This window comes from Symphodus melops (assembly GCF_947650265.1).
Source record: "Symphodus melops genome assembly, chromosome: 10".
Classification (NCBI taxonomy): domain Eukaryota; kingdom Metazoa; phylum Chordata; class Actinopteri; order Labriformes; family Labridae; genus Symphodus; species Symphodus melops.
Window position 1 is genome coordinate 20,988,274 of NC_136700.1, and position 19,399 is coordinate 21,007,672.

At 42.0% G+C, this 19,399-nt stretch overlaps 3 protein-coding genes across 3 annotated transcripts; 1 reads left to right on the forward strand and 2 right to left on the reverse strand.

The window, feature by feature from the left end:
* Positions 1–1,174: 1,174 nt before the first annotated feature.
* LOC306830771 (tapasin-related protein-like) lies at positions 1,175–6,215 on the reverse strand. The gene is made up of 8 exons (XM_079354450.1): positions 6,089–6,215; positions 4,738–4,914; positions 4,389–4,664; positions 3,718–4,047; positions 2,465–2,812; positions 2,272–2,361; positions 2,013–2,032; positions 1,175–1,913 (listed from the first exon to the last, which is right to left on the reverse strand). Exons 1-8 carry the CDS (start codon positions 6,132–6,134, stop codon positions 1,902–1,904), a joined length of 1,299 nt encoding a protein of 432 aa, XP_079210576.1. The 5' UTR covers positions 6,135–6,215; the 3' UTR covers positions 1,175–1,901.
* A 696-nt stretch (positions 6,216–6,911) lies between these two features.
* Positions 6,912–15,581, forward strand: gemin4 (gem (nuclear organelle) associated protein 4). Its single transcript, XM_079353628.1, has 6 exons — positions 6,912–7,131; positions 7,851–9,875; positions 10,572–10,728; positions 11,126–11,396; positions 12,928–13,572; positions 13,842–15,581. Exons 1-6 carry the CDS (start codon positions 7,119–7,121, stop codon positions 14,061–14,063), a joined length of 3,333 nt encoding a protein of 1,110 aa, XP_079209754.1. The 5' UTR covers positions 6,912–7,118; the 3' UTR covers positions 14,064–15,581.
* On the reverse strand, positions 15,577–19,276 carry LOC306830258 (TLC domain-containing protein 3A-like). Its single transcript, XM_079353629.1, has 5 exons — positions 18,933–19,276; positions 17,736–17,819; positions 17,441–17,660; positions 17,026–17,121; positions 15,577–15,987 (listed from the first exon to the last, which is right to left on the reverse strand). Exons 1-5 carry the CDS (start codon positions 19,052–19,054, stop codon positions 15,727–15,729), a joined length of 783 nt encoding a protein of 260 aa, XP_079209755.1. The 5' UTR covers positions 19,055–19,276; the 3' UTR covers positions 15,577–15,726.
* Positions 19,277–19,399: the final 123 nt, after the last annotated feature.

The window sequence follows — 19,399 nt, forward strand, 5'->3', positions numbered from 1 at the left end:
AAAAATAGCCTTGGTGCAAACTGTTATGTCCCGATACAGAGTAAAAATCAGGTATTTCTCACATAATATAGAGAACACTAAGACTAAAGTTCACTTCCTTTACTGGCTGTTCCGTGTTTACAACGATATAATTCGCAATGGATTGTGGGATAGGTAGTTCCTTATCCAGACGGAAATTATGAGTCCTACACAGTCTTGTACCTTTGCCTTTTTTCCCCGTTTTTCGTAATGCCGTTTTGGAGCCAAATTAAATGAACTATAATCACGAGTGCTGGGGTAACTGCTTTGTTCCACGTGGGTGCCAATCTCTTGATTGAAGGATTTTGTGATAAAATTAAGGGAGGATTAGAATGGGGAAATTTACTTCTGGAACCAGAGCCACCGAAAAAGTGGGCGGACCAGTGTTGAGCTCAATAAAACATAAACTGTAAATTTAATGGATAATTGACATTACCGGGAGGTGATGATATCTGGTAGAGATGGTACAAGAGGAGCAACGACCGAACAAACGACAATGATCTGAACCAGAAGAGATTAAACAGAGACTGCAGGTAATTAGACACAGGTGAGACTAAAGACACAGGTGAAGACAATGAGGGCAATCAGACCGGAGGGAAACACACAAAGGCGGGATTAAACACAAGAAACACTGAGGACAATTACAAAAAATAATCATGAAACACTGAAGACACAAAAAAAGAACATAACATCAAGACTCACTGAAATACATAAAGAAACACTACGAATTAACAAAATAAAACAGGAAACGTTAAAGACTGAACTAGGAAACACAAGGGGACTAAACAATAGTAGGATAGATAAGGAATGATGAACTTTGAAGGAACAAAATACTAAACCAGATCAAATCATGACAATCTAATATTCACAAGTCTACTCACTACAAGAAAAGACACCTACACCTAAATATATCTAAGATTTACGTGATACAAGAAATGAGACACCATGATATTTAAGTGCTTACTTATAGTTTATTTAATCAATAAATACTATTAATTTATTTACAAGTTATGTGACCCATTGCCCTCAAATCAATCATGTATATCAAAATTCACTCCAACAAAAATGAGACAACCTGAAATATTACATATTTAAATTCATACCTATAATCAATCATATTACATGCAGACTGAGGAGACTATGAGTTGTGGAAAAGCTGAAATCCAACATTAAACCAGCACAGTAAACCATTCCACTTTAACATTTAAAGAAACTGTTCCTCAGTTCGCTTACAGAGGGGTGTTTTTTAAAACATGCTTCTGGCATGAAGTTCAAATGGGCATATCATTTTCTAGGAAGAAAGACCTTTCTCAGTTTCAACATTTGAGTCGTTGCTATTTTCAACCAAAAATAGGGTTTTAGTGTTTTGTTAATCATCCCATTCTGTTTTTATTTACACAGCTTTGCAACCAAAACCCTAAAACCTGCCTCAGTTCTGTTGTTAGGTTGTCTGAAATTTAGGCTGATACAGCATTTCCAACATGGCGGCTGCTGCATATGTGCCTCCAGAGCCCCCTGTCATAACAGATGGCTGACGTCACTCAGGCTTTGTACATTATTATTCACAGTCTATGGTGGGCAGTTGTCTGTGCCAACTTTCAAGTGATTAGGTGCATCATCAATGACACACAATGACCACCTTCTGTTCTGCTCCATAGCAGTCCTAGTGCATGATACCTTTAAAATGAGAGCATCTCATTTTAAACCCTGAAGTCTCAGAGAAGTCTTCCCTCTGACCTCTCTCAGAGTCTCACCAATCACTTAATTCATCATCAAGTGTTGGACATGAGCATTAATGCATGTCAAATAAAACACACATTTAGTTTGATATAAAACACTTTTTTTCCTTCTTCATGTTGGTCTGCTCAGTGTATGGAGGCTGCTCAGTACGGCTTCTGCTCAGAAAACACACATACAGGAGCACAGAGATTGTTACAGGTTTACAATGGATGGAGAGATAAAGGGAACATCAGTGATGTTTCATATAGTCTTACCTGCACTGATCTTCTTTTTGCTGTGGACACAATAAATAACAATCAGTCTTTCAGGGATCAACACTTTGTTTGTAAAAATTAAGTGAGCACAGTAAGGTTCAGTTTTAATCAGCGTGTCTTAACATCAACAAGTCTTGATATGTACCATTTTGTTGGATAACCCTTATGAAATCTTGATTCACTCATAATGACATAAACTTCCTTTCAAAGTATCCAAACACTCATTAAAAAAATATTTTGATTGTAAGAAGGTCCTCACACTTAGCTGAGCGCAGATATGGCAGCATCTTGTACACGATGAACAGCAAAAACAAGTCAACAGCGAGGTACACCACCCAGAAGTTCGGCTCTGGCACAGAAAACTCAACATTAGGTGCCATATACGTCGCTCTGCTGCCCTCATGTGGCAGCACTCAGTACTACAGTGTAATTCATTGTATTTTCTAACTCACCAGTAACAGTCAGGGTGAAGCTCTTTATGATGGGCTCGCTGAGGGACTGATGTGAGACACTGCATGTAAACTCTCTCCCTGAGTCCCTGAGCGAGGCCTTGAGATAGAAGAAAGCCCTCAAGGTGTAGGTATCGTCCTTGTTTTGAACGTGGCTGAACCGCTGGACACTGTGGGGAACCTTGGAGTGAGACACCCCCCTCTTCTGACCTGATGCCGACCGGTCTTCACTGAACCAAACTATGTCCACATCCAGGGGGTAGAAACTCTCCGCCACACAAGTTATCTTCTGCTCCTCGCCCTCCTGCAGGGAAAGAGCGGACCCGACGTCGAGGGAAACATGAGGAGCCTCTGAAGGGAAAAGAACGAAATATAGAGGAATCTTCCAAGGCAATTTCAGCAAGAGGTTTCTCTGCAACATCAACTATTTTGACCAAACACCGCCTGATTAAAATGTGTACACTGTATAACAGGGCTGTCAGCGTTAACACAATATTCACAATGCAAAATAAAAAACGTTTTTAAACCTAAACGCTGATCATGTTGTGTCTGTATTTTTATTGTAATCGTCATCAACAATTCATTTGTTAACATCATGGTGTGGTGTATAACCATGTCAGGACCGTCAAAAAGTCCAGATGCCAGAAAAGAAAGCAGAAGAAGAGGAGGGAGCTGGTTCAGGATTTTGACCATAACATGTCAACAAAAGCTGATCCTGGGTTATGACACGCACCACATGTATGGAGGTAAAGTCTTCAGATGAGCAGCCGTGTGTTCGAGTCTGGCCTCAACCCTTTGCTGCATGTCATCCAACACTCTCTCCTTCCAACATTTCCTTTCTCTCTTCGGCTGTGCTATCTAATCAAGGAAAAAGGCTGAACTAATATCTTTTTATTTCATTTTTAGACTTTTTGTGCCTTTACTGGAGACATAGGACAGAGATGGAAATCAGAGATGGAAATCAGAGAGAGTGGGGATAGACATGCGGGAAAGGAGCCACAGGCTGCAGTCGAACCCGGGCCGCTCACGTTGAGGACTATAGCCTCCATATATGGAGACGTGCGCACTAATCACTGCACCACATAACTAAAAAAAATAAATAAATTAAATGTCCTCTAGGTAAGGCTTTTAAAGGTCTCAGGCCTGACAATCACTCACATGTTCTCTTAACTGTAAATTTAAGTTTTGCCTTCGTGAAACTGCTTGAGTTAGTTTTTGGACGAGTTTGTGAATGAAGCTCTTGATCTCTTTCTCACCTTCGATATGCAGATTTATTGCCATGCTTATGAATAGTGGATTCATGGACACAGAGCAGAAGTACTTTCCTTCCCTGCTTGTATCGGTGTGAGGAATAGAAAGAGAAGCATCCCCGTCTGCGATGTTCTTCAGGTCGACCCCGCTGCCCTTGGTCTGTCCTGTGTGGCTGTTGTAGCTGAAGAGTTCGTTTCTTCTTCCATTATGATGCCATTGCCACTCCACAGTAACGTGAGGTGCTCTATGGTCAACGGCAAACTGACAGTGAAGCCTTTGTTTGGAGCCCAGGCGTGCTTTCACTGACGGAGTTTTTGTTTCAGTGACCAGAGCGACTATGGAAACAGGTCAGATTTCAGGGAAGAATATTTCACTGTGTAAAAAGTTAGGCTATCGATAAACAAAGTCTTCAAATCTTTCTTTTGATCTGGCTTTTTCAAGATAGTGTGCCAACCTGCTGCACGGCTGGCACACACACAGTTTATCTTTTTTTTTTCAACTTCTAATCAACATACTCACAGAATCTTTGAAACCTGTCTTTATTTATCAAAACATGAAGCTACACCAGGTTAGTAAAAGGGATGGGCCTAAAATTGGGATTGGCTTTAATTCAAAGTTTTACTTTTTACAAGTTTAACTGCAATTGACTTAAGAGACCATACTGTGGTGATGTTACCTGTTGTTGTGAGTATGTCTGTGTCTTTTATTTCAGCCCAGCTCTGATAGTCTGGCTGTCCCGAGGGGGGTTTGTCAGAGGGGTGTCTGAGGAGGCCGGTGACTTTGAACAGGCCCCTTGTGTGTCTGAGGATGCAGGTGAACCAGCGGCTGTACTCCTGGTCTGCCTTGACCGGCCAGCGAAAGTGGATTCCAGGTGTGCTGAATCGATAAATCTCACACTCTAACTGCTCTGCTTCCACTCCTTCAAAGTAACGCCGCAGGTCCAGCTTCGATCCTAGAACACAATACAACAATCAGAACAATCCAAAAGTTTTTATTCTGCTCCTCGTGCAGGCCGCAGGTCTTACCAGTGACCAGGAAAGTGATGCCATGTGGGTTAACAGGAGCGTCTCCTTTATGACCGAACTGCAGCAGAGCCTCTCTGTGGATGTGCTGACCGTTAATTTCGCCCTTGTCATTCTTTGTCACATTTTCATCTTTAAACTGACAGGGCAGCCAGGACACCTGAGGGACGCCATGCACACCTGAAACAGAAGAATTTCAAAATAAATGCATATTATATCAAATAAATGGGCTGAAACTGTAGTAGTTTTATGGTGGATGGTTGAAGAAAATATGGGATTAGTGTTAGCAATGTTAAATGCTACCTGTTAAAAACATTTATTTTTATTGTATTTTTCTATCATAGTTGTGATGTTGAGGAGATTGGCATACAAGGAAGAGGAAGAAGAGAAGGAGAGGACCGTCTGATCCCTCTGACCCAGAAAAAAACCAAACTTTCCAGCAGAGACAGGGGAGGTTCGAGGGTGTTTTCATAATCTCTATGCGAGATCAATTTGTTTTTACTCAGCATTTAAAAATGTGGTCATCCTGACACCAAAAAAACATACAACACATGGATACTAAAATAATTATCCAAAGTCCAATAAATACAGTAGATAAATGTGACAAAATAAAACATATAAAAGGTGATGTTAAGTAAAAGGAAGCAACAGCAAAATTCAACTGCCAGGTCTGACTGAGCTTTCTTTAAGAATCGCTGTAAGGCCACCGTCCTCATTCATGCACGTGCTCTGACCTTCACCTCAGCAGTAAGAAGAACAACAGGAATGCAAAGGAGAAATCCTTCTTGCATATACTCCAGTCCCAAAAGCTCTTTTAGAAAGTGTTCTGAGATAACACTTGTGATGAATTGGTGCTATATAAATAATGATTGGTTGTTTGATTGATAGACAAGACAAAGTGTCAAAATTTCATTTCTGAAGCTTTTTTAAGAAAAAAAAAGTCTGAGTTGAGACAAGTAGGCCTATTACTCATTTAAGTTAGTACAGTTCACTTCAATCAGCAAATCGCACGTTGGTAAATATGGCGGAAATAGCAGACGCTTCATTTCGTATAGTCGACAGTAGCCTGCAGTCTTCAGAGAAACATCCTACAGCATACAGTGGACAGCAGCGTTTCATAGTTTAGTTGAATATGTGACAGTAGCTACAGTTGGCTACAATGTTGATTATAAAAGCCAATAGCATGGTCGCCTATTATTAGTATATATGTGCATGTGCGTTGACTATTACTGCACACAATATCGCAGTAGACTACATTGCAGTAAAGTAGACTTGTAGTTAGTAGAATAACAACATTGGAGGAAAACAAGTTACAAAAGACTCAATATATAACACAGGTAGAGACAAAACTCACCTGCACACAGAATCAGGAACACATTGAACCTTAAGAAGAACCTCATAATGGATTTTTAACTTATCACTCGCCCCTTCACTTCACTTTCACTTTCACTTAAACGCGGATTCACTGCTTTAGCGAGCTCCGGCTCACTTGACAGCAGTCCTTAGTGTTTTTATATATCTATGGTCCGACCTCTCTATCGCCTCCACTTTTTTTATTTGTTATTATTTGAATACATTTGGCCGCTTCGGTGAAAGCTTCACGAATATCAATATCACTTTCCTTCATCAATCTGTTCTTGCTTATTTACAAATGCACATTTAAATTGATGAATAAAAACACGTTTTTATTGTTATTTTGATAAAGAAAATGGAATTAGATTATTGAAGTAAACAATTTCTTCTGCACAAAAAACTGTAAATGTTTGCATCATGTTAAAATGATGGAGGAAGCCGAAATGTTCAAACTTTTCCACCTGTATGCCTTTATGGCTTTTTACTTACATTGTGTGTATCCCCAACACACACACACACGCGCGCGCGCGCAAACACACACACACACACACACACACACACACACACACACACACACACACACACACACACACACACACACACACACACAATGAAATTTAAAGTAAAGAACATGTTTTTAATGTGCATAAAACACAATGATACGATTACTTATCTGTGCCAAATAATGTAGCTTATTTAACTCTCTTGACCCAGAAAGTAAAAATAGTTGTCACTTGTCTGCAGCTTTAAAATGAATCCACTTGGCAACGCTTTACAAAGCCTGTAGTACCGATTCCGACCTGAGGGGGCGCCGAGAAGCCGCAACAAGACCTGACAGCATCCGGTCCCTCTTTGCTTCGACGTGTTGACCCTGAAGAGCGGAAGCGCTCTTTACAAAATGGTTCACATGATGCTCTAAATCTGATATTGACTCACTTCAAGTGTTTGACAAGCTTCGTTAAAGTGTCGTAATAAAAGTGCTTTAGTGACGTTTGAACCCGGACTCATAATCTGCCTTCAGCTTTGTTTCCATGATGAGCAAAGGTAAGTTTCTCTTTTCTCGTTTCTCTTTAAAGACTTGACATCTTCAGTCCTTTTCTAACCTTGAGGTGCAGTGAACACATATTGTGTCATTTAAATCGTGTGCAAGAATTCACCTGCAATTTAGCTATAGTGAAGTCTAGTTTCTGTAGTATCAATAACATTAGATTATTACATCGTTGTTGATATAGTTCTTTCTGCCCCTCTCAAACCTCCACAAAGTCTCTGCACATGTTCAACATGCTTCTGGTTGTTCTCGAGGTTTCTGTCTCTTTGCTTCATGTTGATTATTTCTGTGCTCATGGAGGATTGATGTTGGGTCTTTGTGAATAGTATTTCATTTCAACCCTTTATTTATTCTCAGAAGATAGTGAGGTTTCCCTCCTTTCCAATGAGACAAAAAAAACAACACATTTGATCAATAACAAAAACATGATAAATCGATTTAAACTCTTACAACTGGACATCAAGCACATCAGCACAGTAGCCTTCGAGGTTTTAGGACCTCAAGGTTGGGAAAGCCTGCTTTAGAGTTTGCTGGAGGGTGTTTCATTAGTATCAGACAGCACAAAGGCACTTTGTTAATGTTAAAGAGTAAGAACTGCTTCAAGACATTTGAAGTTATTACCTTCGTAATCTCAACCTAACTCTACTCTGCAGTGACAGAATGAGCGGTGTATTGGGACTTCTTTAAATTCATGCCTCCTCTCTTGTGATTTCAGACTGGGCTGTTGTTCAGGGAGCCTTCCTGCTGGCTGATAAACTGTGCCTCCCCTCGTCCTTGGCCTCCCTTCAGAAGGCTGACTGGAGCAAGGTGGGATGTCCAGTCCTGGACGCAGTCAAAGAAATCTCGAGACAAAATGAGCCTCCCAGCACTCCAGCTGTCGACTGGATAAAGAAAGTCGTCTGTGCTGTGTGGCTGAAGCTGTTGTGCAGGGAGGCTGGAGAGGATGTAGAGACAGCCTGGAGGGAGAACCCTTTCTTTTCCCTCCAAAACGGCCTCCCTGACGTCAACCACGTTGTCCTGCTGGAGGTGGTCAAGTCATTGGAAGCTGCTCAGACATTTGCCCGCTTTCTGTTATATCTCCCACAATCTCAGGTCTGCACTGAGCTTAACAGGCTTGTTCAACACGTGAGGAGCAGCCCGACTACTCAGGACGACGTGCAGCTATTTTTGGACGTGTGGTGGGAACTGTGGAAAGGCCGTGATGAGAAGAAAGCTGGAGGAGAGGACAACATGGAGACGATGTTTGCTGAACAATTTGCTCGTCTCTCCTCCGAGTCCTCCAGTTGGACTCATCAGGCTGCCAAGAGGTTCAAACTAGACCCAACAGATCTACCTGCAACATCGGCCAATAATGATGTGCTGCAAATTCTCCTCGAAGCACTCAAAGAGATGAAACATCTCATTCCTACGACAGACCTTTGCCTCCAGGCTCTCTCCATTTCCCTTGATGCTCTTTACACAGCTTTCCTTCTCGAGCAAGAAGTCATACTTCCAACCAAAGACAAGTTGAGCATCTTATCCAAAGCTGTAAGCATCAGAGAAAAGAACAATGAGAAACTGAGTCCTGCCCTCATTCAGGAGGCTCAGAGAGACCTGCATGCTTCTCACACACCATCTCAGTTTCAACCCAGCAGGATGACGTTTGGCGACGCCTTGAAGATTCTAACACAACTTGCTGAGTTTTGGCAAACCAGTGGGCTCCTGAAAGTGTGTGACAGCTCTGTGCCTAGCTGCTCCGCATTTAAGCTAGAACAAAGTGTCCAGAGAGTTCTGACGGGTCTGCGGGAAACGGAAGAAGCTGAAAATCAGACAGAGAAGAACTTACTCAGAGATCTGCTGGCATCTCTGACTTTCCCTGCTATCGAGAGCACCTCAGACGTGAAGTCCAGGGTCACAGCGATGATCATCAGTCACCACCTGGACCACTATCAGGACTTTGCAATGTTGTTCGCCAGTGAGGTGAGTTGGGCGTCTTGTAGTGAGCCCTGGATGGACTGCCTGGAAAAGAACCAGGCAGCCTTCCGGCAGCCGGACACACTCGTCAAACTCACCTCCACCCTCATGGGGAAACTCCAAGATCAGAACACAAACGTGAGCCAGTGCAGGAAGCTGATGAAAGTCCTTGCAGACATATTCTCTGCACTTTCCTTACAAGACAAAAACAAAGTGCTGGCTGCAACGTCCAGACTGTCCAGCAGGGGATTCTTTGGGTGCCCCGTCCCTTCTTCTGTGACTGACGGGTTCGAACAGGAGCTCAACATGGCCTTCAACTGCATCATCCAAGGAGGGGGTGGAGCAGCGGCGTCGCAGAGCAATCTAAACTCAGCGGTCTCTTTAGTAGCGCGGGTTGCGTATCAGAATCCAGAGGCTGCTCTCAGGTCTTGTTGTCATTCTGCTGTCTTCAATAAAAGCGCTTTCTCTCTGATGGCGAAGATCCTGCAGCAGCTGCCCGGACTCCGAGGACAGAGGGGAAGAAAAGAGGCAGCGCAGAGTGACAAAGAAGGAAGAAAAGAGACGGAGGGAAGTGTTGATGAGTCAAATAGTGGTCCACTCTGCAGATGTCTACTGGAGATCATCAGCACCAAATCATTGTCTGCTCATGAAAAAGAGCAGTTCCTCAAGTTCCTGAGCCTGCTGATGACGCCCATGACGAGCGTTGAGGGAGGAGAAAGAAATGAAGGTTACCTGCCACCTCAGGAGGTCGTGAACATCTTCGTCCTGCCTCATCTCTCCTCTCCCCGTGAGTTTCCTGCAGGGATGCACGACGACAGTACAGATGTTTTCTCCATGAAATGCTGATGAATTCTAACCCATTTGTTCGACTACTTACCTGTATGAATACAAACGGTTAGCTAACTGCAGAGACCATCACGTCTGGCCTCACAACATTACTACCTTCCTTTTTTACCTAATCACATTAAAAGTAGAATCTATAGATGTCAAAACATTAACTTAAGAAAGTCACAAACAGTTTCCAAAGCACCGAACCAGCGGACACAGAAACTTTTGTTTTTGTTTTTAGTCCCAAAACTGGACAGAAGAATCTGGATCTTAACCTTCTCAATGCTTCAATCTGTCCTCACGTTAGTTTATTTCTCATGCTGTTTACAGTAATAGACTTTAGACTTTCAAACAGCTGTTTGATATCACTGCAAGACAAATATTAGGATGTCCAACAGAAAAAATAACCTGACAGAATCACACGAAGGAGAAATACGACAGCTGGAGTTTAGATATGAATTGATGTGAAAGAGAAAATGTCAGCACTGCTTAAAGGCTCCTCAGTGCAGCAGAGTTGGGTGATACTAACCTGCTGTGGATGTCAGACCTCATGCATGCAGCGTTCGTGTTGTTGAAGATGTTTGAACATGATGTGTTTGTAAAAAGAAAAGCACTTTGATTCCACCTGCTCAAACACTGTTTGTCTCCCGGTCAGGTCCAGGCTACTTGGATTCAGAGCTGAGTCTGCAGCTTCTGCACGCCGCTCTGTGTGTGGACGTCCAGGATGAAGCTCCACCTCCTCACTGGGTGATGGACTGTTCTCCCTTCCCTCTGCTCTACGTCCTCGCACAGCTGCAGAACCACACACTCAGGTTCGTTGCATGATCCTCCTTCAAACCCAGGTCCTCCTATGTTTTGTTATTCTGTAGTTTGATTCACCTCTTTAACAATCGACAATCTGTGGAACTCATTCCCACCAAACGCAGCATCGGGGAGGAAGTGGTACAGTGTGGTATTGCAATGTTTTGCATGGAGATTACGTCTCTCTACACAGAAACTAAGTGTTGGTCTTTATTTTTGGACATTATAAGGGCAATATTTTTAAACCCGGTCAAACATTTTGGTGTTTAAATGATACAAAAAAGTATTTTCACACCTCTAGATGGAGCTGAGTTTTCTTGTTGAGGTTAGAAGAGATCAGTGACTGCTTAGTTGAAGATATTTTAACTTCAATGTAACTTTATGCAATTTGTTCTTTTGCTACTTCAGGTGTTGGGAGCAGCCATCGGAGGGCGCTGTCAACCACTGGTCCATGGACACCAAGGAGCTGCTGGTGTCGGTGCTGACCACGCTGGGCCAGCTGGTGGGTGCAGAGGTGTCTGCGGCCCCCAGCAGATGGTCCAGACCTCTGTTCTGGCTCTACAACAAGATGGAGGAACTGGACTGGACTGTTCGCTTCCACCTGAAGCCCGTGTGGGGGGAACACTTTAAAAATGAGGTTCCCTCCTCTCTGCTGGCCGTCTGTGAGCTACCTGAGCAGGTGAGGACTCCTCTTTTAGGTTTCTGTCATGAGCTTTTTTTTTGTGCTGTTATCTAAAGTGCTATAGAGAAAAAGTGTACAGACAACCTCCCAGAAACATATACTACATTACAAAGTAAAATCCACCTCATAACATCACACGTTGACCTCTGTAAGCTTTGGGCTGTTTAACAAGATATTTTTTCCGTGGTTAAATTAACTATTTCAAAATAAAAGCAGGTTTGAATTTAAATAGTAAGTTAAAGGGATACTTCACCCATTTACATGAAACAGCTTAATGTAAATGGGTGAAGTATCCCTTTAAGTAACCTCAGTTTAAGACTGTACGATAATTCAAAATAAAAGCCTCACAATTTTTTTTTTTTTGAAAAAGCAAATAATGGAATTTCAAATGTGTGATTTGAAAATGAAATTAATCCTGGTTAAGTATTCAAATTTATCAAATTAAACATTTTAGTTATTTGACAGCCCTTTTGTTGTTACCAAAGTAATAATTTAAGGTTCAAAACAGTGATATAACATCAAGTCCTTTCTTTGAACAGTGTTAGTAAATCACTGTATTCTTCTATTTAAGTACCTCCTCACCCGACCTTGAACAGTATTACACCACACACCTGTTATAAAAAAACCTCCTGTTTGCAATAAAAGAATCAGTGTTAGTTAATGATGAACAGTGAACTTTGAGCTGCAGCACTCGGTGAACCAGGATGCAGGATTAATCCGAGGAGCTGTGGGTAACAGCTGAAGAACAACATGACGGAGATTTTATTATTTGTGAGAGTCGTCAAGTCGGGACCTGTTTTTGTTTCCTCTTTAAAGCGAACCTATGGAAAAAAAAAAGTCCACACAGATATAATCACTGTAGTAATGGTTCTGTCCCACTTCAATGTTTGTCAGCTAGATGTTTAATAAAAGAAAGAAAAGGAAAGCACACATACTTGATCTTTGGATAGAAGGTCTGGTTAATCATACTAATAACTCAATAACTTTTCCCGCTATCAAAATAGTTCACAAAGAAAGAAAACAACCTTTCACCATCACAGTCAGAGGACAGAAGAGAACATGTCCTTTATGAACACTTTCTATAAATCTGTCTTTTAAAGTTGAACGATACAAAATGAAACCTAATTTAAATTCTGTAACTTTTTTATCGACTTGTGTTGAGGTTATAAAAAGTTAAGATCCAACATGAAAGAGCACTTTGTGGTAATACTAACACTCTCCTTTCTTTAATATTCTGTCATTTACAGTTTTATTCTTTATAAAAAATAAACTGTATAGAAATTTGACAACACATGTAAAATAAGGGAAAGAGAAGTCCTGCTGTACAATTTAATATTAAGTAATTCACTTTTCTACTGGCTCAATCCACATTTGAGTTTGACGTTCTTCTGTTTATATTCTTCTAGCCACAGAAGTCTCTCACTCAGTTTGATTTCAGACATTCCTCTGACATGTGGAGGCAGCTGAAAGAGAATAATCTAATGTCCTTCATTTACTCTTTGTCCTATTTGGTCCCCCTCCTCTGCAGGAGTGGTCGGGTTTGGAGCTGCCTCAGTACGGCCCGGGAACAGGTCTCCTGGCCTGGATGGAGTGCTGCTCTGTATCCGACTCCCTTCAGTCCACCATGTTGGCGTGTCTCTCTCTGGATCAGCGCCGGCCCGACCACGTCAGCATGTTCAGCAAAGGCCTGCTGGTGGCTCTGAGCCAGACTCTGCCCTGGTGCTCGCCCTCCCAGTGGAGCAGACTGTTGAGAGTCCTGAAGGAGCTCATCACCTCTGGCCGACTCCACGTTCCCTTCTCGCTCGAGTACGTGGACTACCTGCCCCTGCTTGATCTGAGGAAGTTCTCCTGCGAGCTCCGTCTGTCCATCCTCCTTCTGCGGGTGCTTCAACTGCTCTGCGGGTCGAGCTGCTCAGACTGGCTCTTGGGGGACGGCTGGGCCCACGTGGGCCGGTTATACGCCCACGCTGTGAGGGACATGATGACATCATTGAGAGCCAAGATGAATCTTCCCTCCTCTGGTGCTTCTCCTCCTAAAGACTCAGTGACAGACATCAGACCAGAAGAGGACCTTCATCTGGAGAGGAAGATGGAGGAAGAGGGGGAGACGGATCCCGGACAGGAAGTCCTTTTTGTTCTCAGTCAGCTCTTCTGCCATGTTCAGCACGTCCAGGTAGGAATGAGTGACTTTAACACCTGGAAGAAGAACCGTAGATCCCATATGTTCTTAACCAGCATGTTTGGATCGTTTAAGTTCTAAAACGCCTTCATTTAGGCAGCTAAACTATCGTAATCAAACCACCAGGGTGGGATGTTAGCGCAGGATGTGAACAGCTGCAGTGTCCATATGAGAAGTGTGTTGAAATTATTTTAAACTGTGCGACGAGGTCACATCAGTAAGCGGCTCTGACGCATCGTAATAGTCATGTTTCCTTCTTTCAGGTGATGATGCCCGGAGGTCAGAGTGAACCTTTGTTCCTGTCCTGTTTGGAGATCCTCAGCCACTACGAGGCCGTCATGGCAGCTTTCCCTCGCAGCAGCAGCGCGCTGGAGAGCGAGAACACCCGTCACTTCTTCTCCACCATCACCGCCAACCTGGAGAACGATGAGATGAAGGCCGTGCTGCGGCAGAAGATCGCTCAGCTGGTGTCCTCTGCTGCCTGAGACGCTGATAGTTCATCAGTTTCTAAGACTTTTACTGAAGAATCTCACCATGTTTGTTGATAGAAAATTAATTTCAGTTTTCATTCTAGACCAGAATGACCTTATTACATAGTGAAAGATCAATAAATGAATAAAAAGCAGATTTTTCTCTTCAGATGTTTGTTATACTCTCTGAATAGAGGGTCAGAGGTTCACTATCTGCTGCCTGGGATGATATTCAGATTTTAAATGTATTTAAAAATGAATCGATTGTAAACCATGGCCACTGTGTTCTTTGACTCAAACAGTTACTGATTTCATAAGTGATTTTATTCATATAAAAATATTCTCTAACGTACAGTAGAGCTTTAACAACTCGACACACTCACAATGACTAAAAGTAGTAGTGTAACAAAGACACCTGAGACTGCTCTGGTAAGGATAAGTTATTCACAAAGTGTCTTATCCCTTAAAAGAGCTCCTCAGGTGTAAAACTGTGAGGAGGACTTCGTACAGGCTAAAGAGAAAATTGAGAAACGTTCTTCACGCACAACAAAAAATATTTTTGACTCAGTCACAAATGATTTGTGCAGACATTTCAATCCATCTCGGACTTTTTAAAGTGTAAAGTGACGCATGTTTCTCCACATGCATCCAATCACTCATTAAGACTCTTCACCTGCTGATGGAACGATCGGCAGGTGAAGAAGCTGCTGCATCAGTGGGCGTCGTCTACAGTATATGCTTTTAAAGAACATTTTACAAATGATCACACAGATGATAATTTCTAAGTGTTTATATTTACACGTCTGACTAAATTCTATGATTGACTTTTTAGCTCCATTTTCTTTTTTGATAAACCAATCACAGCTTCTGAAAAACTGTCTTACCAAGCGAAGGGGTTAACGCCTCAGAAAGATAAGTTTCTCTCTTACTCAGTCGCTTTGAGAATATTCCTAAACCACTTTTAAGCTAAAAATGCTTGCAAGGATTTTATAAGCTTAGCTCTCTTAATTTAGAGGACTGCAACACAGCGGTTAAAAGTTGTTTCATGGAGACTTTGGACTTACTCCGTGCGTCCTCTTTCTGACTCCAGCATCATGAAGAGCCTTTCTGATGACAGCTCCGTCTGAACTCTTGTATTCTCTGAAATTTCCATTTAATATCCACTACTGACTCTAATAAATGTCAATAAACCAGCCTGTTGGGATTCATTTGGAGCGGTGCTATAGATCCAGCTCAGTATTTAGAATTTTGCTGTCCACTGTTAAATCGTATGAAGATTTTAATTTAATAAGTCTGTACTCTTCTCTTTAAGATCCAGTGTGACTTCTGTCTGCATATGAGAGCACACAGCCCTGTAGTCTCATGCCCTTATATGGGCATTTATTAATTTAAGAACACAGGTGAGAACAATTCAGGTGATTAAATACAGGTCAGGAAGCCAATGAGGGTTTTTCATTTGAGAAAAAGCTTCAGAAGATATTACTGAAAGAGGCCCAACGAATTCAGGATCTAAAAGACAGATGAAGTATTTGATATATCTTCAAAATTTATTGAAGAAAATACCAGCTATTAACAACACCCCGACAAAAAAAATAGAGCGCTTTAATATGAAAATAGTAACAGCTGTGATTTTTGTTTGGCGTAAAGCTATTTGATCACACTTCAGTCTGTCTTGGCCTCAGGCTCTCTTCTTTCGCTGATACAGTCTTATAGCTTTCTTCAGCAGCAGGATAAACCAGTAGACCTGTGGAGCCAGGATCACCAGGTTTCCCACGTTGCAATGCAGCGGCAGATGAAAGGCCACTCTGTGCAGGGGGATCCCAAACTGTTGGCCGTACATCCAGTACATGAAGGGAAAGATGAGGATCCGACACGTGAAGAAAGTCAGCAGGACAATGATGCCGTTGATCCTGTGCAGCCTGGTGTTATCGAGGCCCAGCTGGATATCAAGGGCAAAGAAAGTGAGCAGGAATAATAACGCTAGCTTCTCAACACCATGAACTGTATATGAGAGTATGAAACCTCTGTTGTTAAGGTGAAGCCAAAGCTGCATTTTTAGCCAAGGCGAGCAGTGGGTGATGTGACAGGTTGTGTTTTTGTATTTAACTTCTGTATTTGTTTTTTGTATTTTAACTTTGTATTACATCTTGACACTTTATTCTTTTGTTAACTCTGTATCTTTGGTTACATTTTTAGTAAAGCTGCACTGTTGTTCATTTACTGCTCTGTGTGCCTTTGAATTTCCCCCCCCGAGGACGAATAAAGTTTTTTGAACTGAATTGACTGTAGCTGTGTCCTAGTTCAGGGGTCTGCATCCTTCAAAGTCGACATTTGAAGATCAATTACATAATAGCGCTACATTGAAGGCTGTCCCGTTTTAAAGACTCCTTCATGTGGCTGACTTCGCGGGCAACAAAGGAAGCCAGTTATGAGTACCAGTTCTGGGGCAGATGTAACGGGTTGCCAGGCAACAGGGATGATGCTTAGACATGAAAAGGTAAGAGTAGGGACAGGTGGGACAAACAGGGAATCCTCCGTAGACCAGAACGAGATCAGTGCGATGGGGATGTAACCAAACTAGTGCTGGCCTTCACATTGCTAACTGGACTTTTTCATGCTTGCACATACTGTACATAAACAGTCGCTCTCCCACTATGCTGATGAGTGGAGTTGCCGAATGGACAACTTTGTAAAGGAAATGGTCATTGAATGGTGAGAACAGTGTCGTATGTTAAAGACATTGTTTTTGACCTGACATGCTCATGACAGGCGTTAGTGTATTTTGTGTTTTCATTCTTCTGCTTGCTGTTATTTATTTTATAACCTGACACAATAGATTAAAGGTAATTTAAAGTGTTAAAACATGACTTTCTGGAATCTTTTGTCTGGTGTTGTTTGAAGGTTTTTTATACAGCAGAGGCATCAGTGATACACTGAGTCCATTACATCATTATTTGAAAACCTGGATGAGGTTTACCTGGATGAGAATCTTTCCCAAGGAGACGAAAGGAGTGCTGAACTCAGTGGTGAAGAGGCAGCCGATGAAGAAATCCCCAAGTCCTCTTCTGAAGAACTGCAGAACAGAAACATCCATCAGTCGTCATTTTCATTCAAGTCAGTGCAACACAAACTGCTTCACACAAAACACCGAATGCACTCATAGACCCAAACTGAGCCATCTCTAAATGTCTCCTTTTAAAGCACTCAATAGTTTCAGACTTCAACCAAAAACTTGGAAATGCTGTCAGAAAGGTCAATAACTCACTGCAGGAAACAGGGTTTAAATATAAAACATGGACATACACCAAGAAGTTATAAATACATGGAGAGATGGTGCAAGAGAAAAAAAACAGCAATCAGAAACCTTGACAGTCATTCCTCCTCATACTTACCAGAGAGATGGGCAGGAAAATGAGAAGCAGCGCCAGGTGATGAACCACCAACATCCAGTCCCTCATGAGGAACGCCTTGACTGTGTGAAAGGAGTGGCTGCTGTACGAGATGGACTGACCTCGGACCCTCTGAGTGTGGAAGTGGGACAGATACATGGCGAAGACATCGTAGGCCATGTACGGAGCCCCGAACTTAACGAACCAATTGATCAGCCAGTGACTGCATATGGTGAGACGTTTGTTAAGTCTGGGGCAGTTCATGTTCTCTATGGTGATAAAAACTTAATTTTCCCACCTGTCAGTCATGACGTCCCTGCAAGAGGTCACCACTGTGACTCCAGCTGCAGTAGCCAGAGACCCATGGATGGCTGAGACGAGCCTGGAGAAACACAACTTGGTAAAATAACCTTCTCTCTTAGACAGGGAAATCAACAATGATAATAATACTGTTCTGCACCTTTGACTCAAATGTAAACCACTACACCAAACTCCATTAGATAACGTGCTTATTAATACAGGTCTTACACTTATGCATTTAAATTAGTTTTTAAATATTTAACCCACTGAGGTCAAAATTGCTGTCTTCAGCCAACAAATTACACACGTCTTAAGACATTAAGTTAAACTCCAACTTTTATTGCAGCTCATAAGTTACCATTCTGGCGTGGACGTAACTTAGAAAACGAGAATTATTTTATATTGTAAATAGCAAAAACATGCAGTGTTATTCTCAAATCTGCCCGCCCCGATATTAAACCTAAAAGAAACTTTAAGCCAATAACACCTCACATCAAGGGAAGAAATGGATCATAAAAAGGATTACTTCAATGTCACCGACACTCGCTAGGAGCTCACATGTAATAAATGTTTGAATAAATCAAAACCATAGACAAATTGAATAAACCTGTGTATTATATGAATGTCGATTTATCGATCCCATTATTTTTTATTGATGTAAATCTGCAACAAATCCTCACAGTGTATGTATATTGGAAAATGTCCTACTATTGTGTTTGCAGTGCGCCTGCAAGAAAGTTGGACACATTGACTTAAGAACGCGCACAGACACCAAACTCCATCAATAAACTGTTCAAATATTAGTTTTTTGTTAATTGACAAATGGAAAAAAAAGTTTATGACTTCTTAAATGTGATACCCACCCAGAGGTCTGATTTCATGTCTTCGGCTGTCATTCAACACACATATGCACAATAATTAGTATACATCGTGTTTGGTACCAAGGGTGAATCCAAAGCGACAGAAAGAGAATCAAACTGAACCTAATTTAAACGAGCCAAAAAAACATAATATAATATGATCGCCGAAGTAACCACATATCTGTATCAAACTCATATCAACACCAAAACAATCTGCCTATCGGGGCTACAAGTGATTTATAAGTAAAACTACATTAAAGTGCTGCGTTTCTAACAGGAGTTTGGTGAGTGCACAGGTGAGTGCGCAGGTGTGTGCAGCACGTGCAGCAGCTAACCTCTCACTGACCGACACCACGTCTGCGTCACTCCAGTTTCTGAAAGTGTGTCTCAGTATCTTCCTGAAGCTGCAGAAAAGCCCCGGAAACACCACGGCTCCACAAGCTAAGGCCGAAATCATGATCCCGGCTGAACTCTGCGTCCTTACGTGACCTCTGCGTCCTTACGTGACCTCTGCACCTCCTCAATAATATAAAATAAGATAAATATTATAAGAGATAAACTACCGTATGACAAACGCTACTGTGGCTGTCTCATAACAAAAGGAAGTAGCATTAGCCTGTTATCATCTCAGCTGCTCAACTTCCCTGTCACACGGATCGCTTTCATTTCGAGGAAGATTATTGGTTGAAGAAAAGGCACTTTGAACCAATAGCAAGAACTGACCTCAAATGACCCCGGATTATTTTCTTGTAGCGATGACTACGTTTTCTCAAACCAGTGATGAGGTCATCTTCATATTGAC

Bases quoted from the DNA above. Each gene is read 5' to 3' on its own strand.
- LOC306830771 (XM_079354450.1), bottom strand. From the start codon at position 6,134: ATGAGGTTCTTCTTAAGGTTCAATGTGTTCCTGATTCTGTGTGCAG. The intron at 4,665-4,737 runs GTAAGACCTGCG...ATTGTGTTCTAG, and splicing joins CATCACTTTCCTGGTCACTG to GATCGAAGCTGGACCTGCGG. The intron at 4,048-4,388 runs GTAACATCACCA...CTGTTTCCATAG, and splicing joins AGACATACTCACAACAACAG to TCGCTCTGGTCACTGAAACA.
- gemin4 (XM_079353628.1), top strand. The intron at 9,876-10,571 runs GTGAGTTTCCTG...TCTCCCGGTCAG, and splicing joins GCCTCATCTCTCCTCTCCCC to GTCCAGGCTACTTGGATTCA. The intron at 11,397-12,927 runs GTGAGGACTCCT...CCTCCTCTGCAG, and splicing joins TCTGTGAGCTACCTGAGCAG to GAGTGGTCGGGTTTGGAGCT.
- LOC306830258 (XM_079353629.1), bottom strand. From the start codon at position 19,054: ATGATTTCGGCCTTAGCTTGTGGAGCCGTGGTGTTTCCGGGGCTTTTC. The intron at 17,820-18,932 runs GTTAGCTGCTGC...GTGTTTCTCCAG, and splicing joins GTGGTGTCGGTCAGTGAGAG to GCTCGTCTCAGCCATCCATG. The intron at 17,122-17,440 runs GTAAGTATGAGG...TCTGTTCTGCAG, and splicing joins TTTTCCTGCCCATCTCTCTG to TTCTTCAGAAGAGGACTTGG.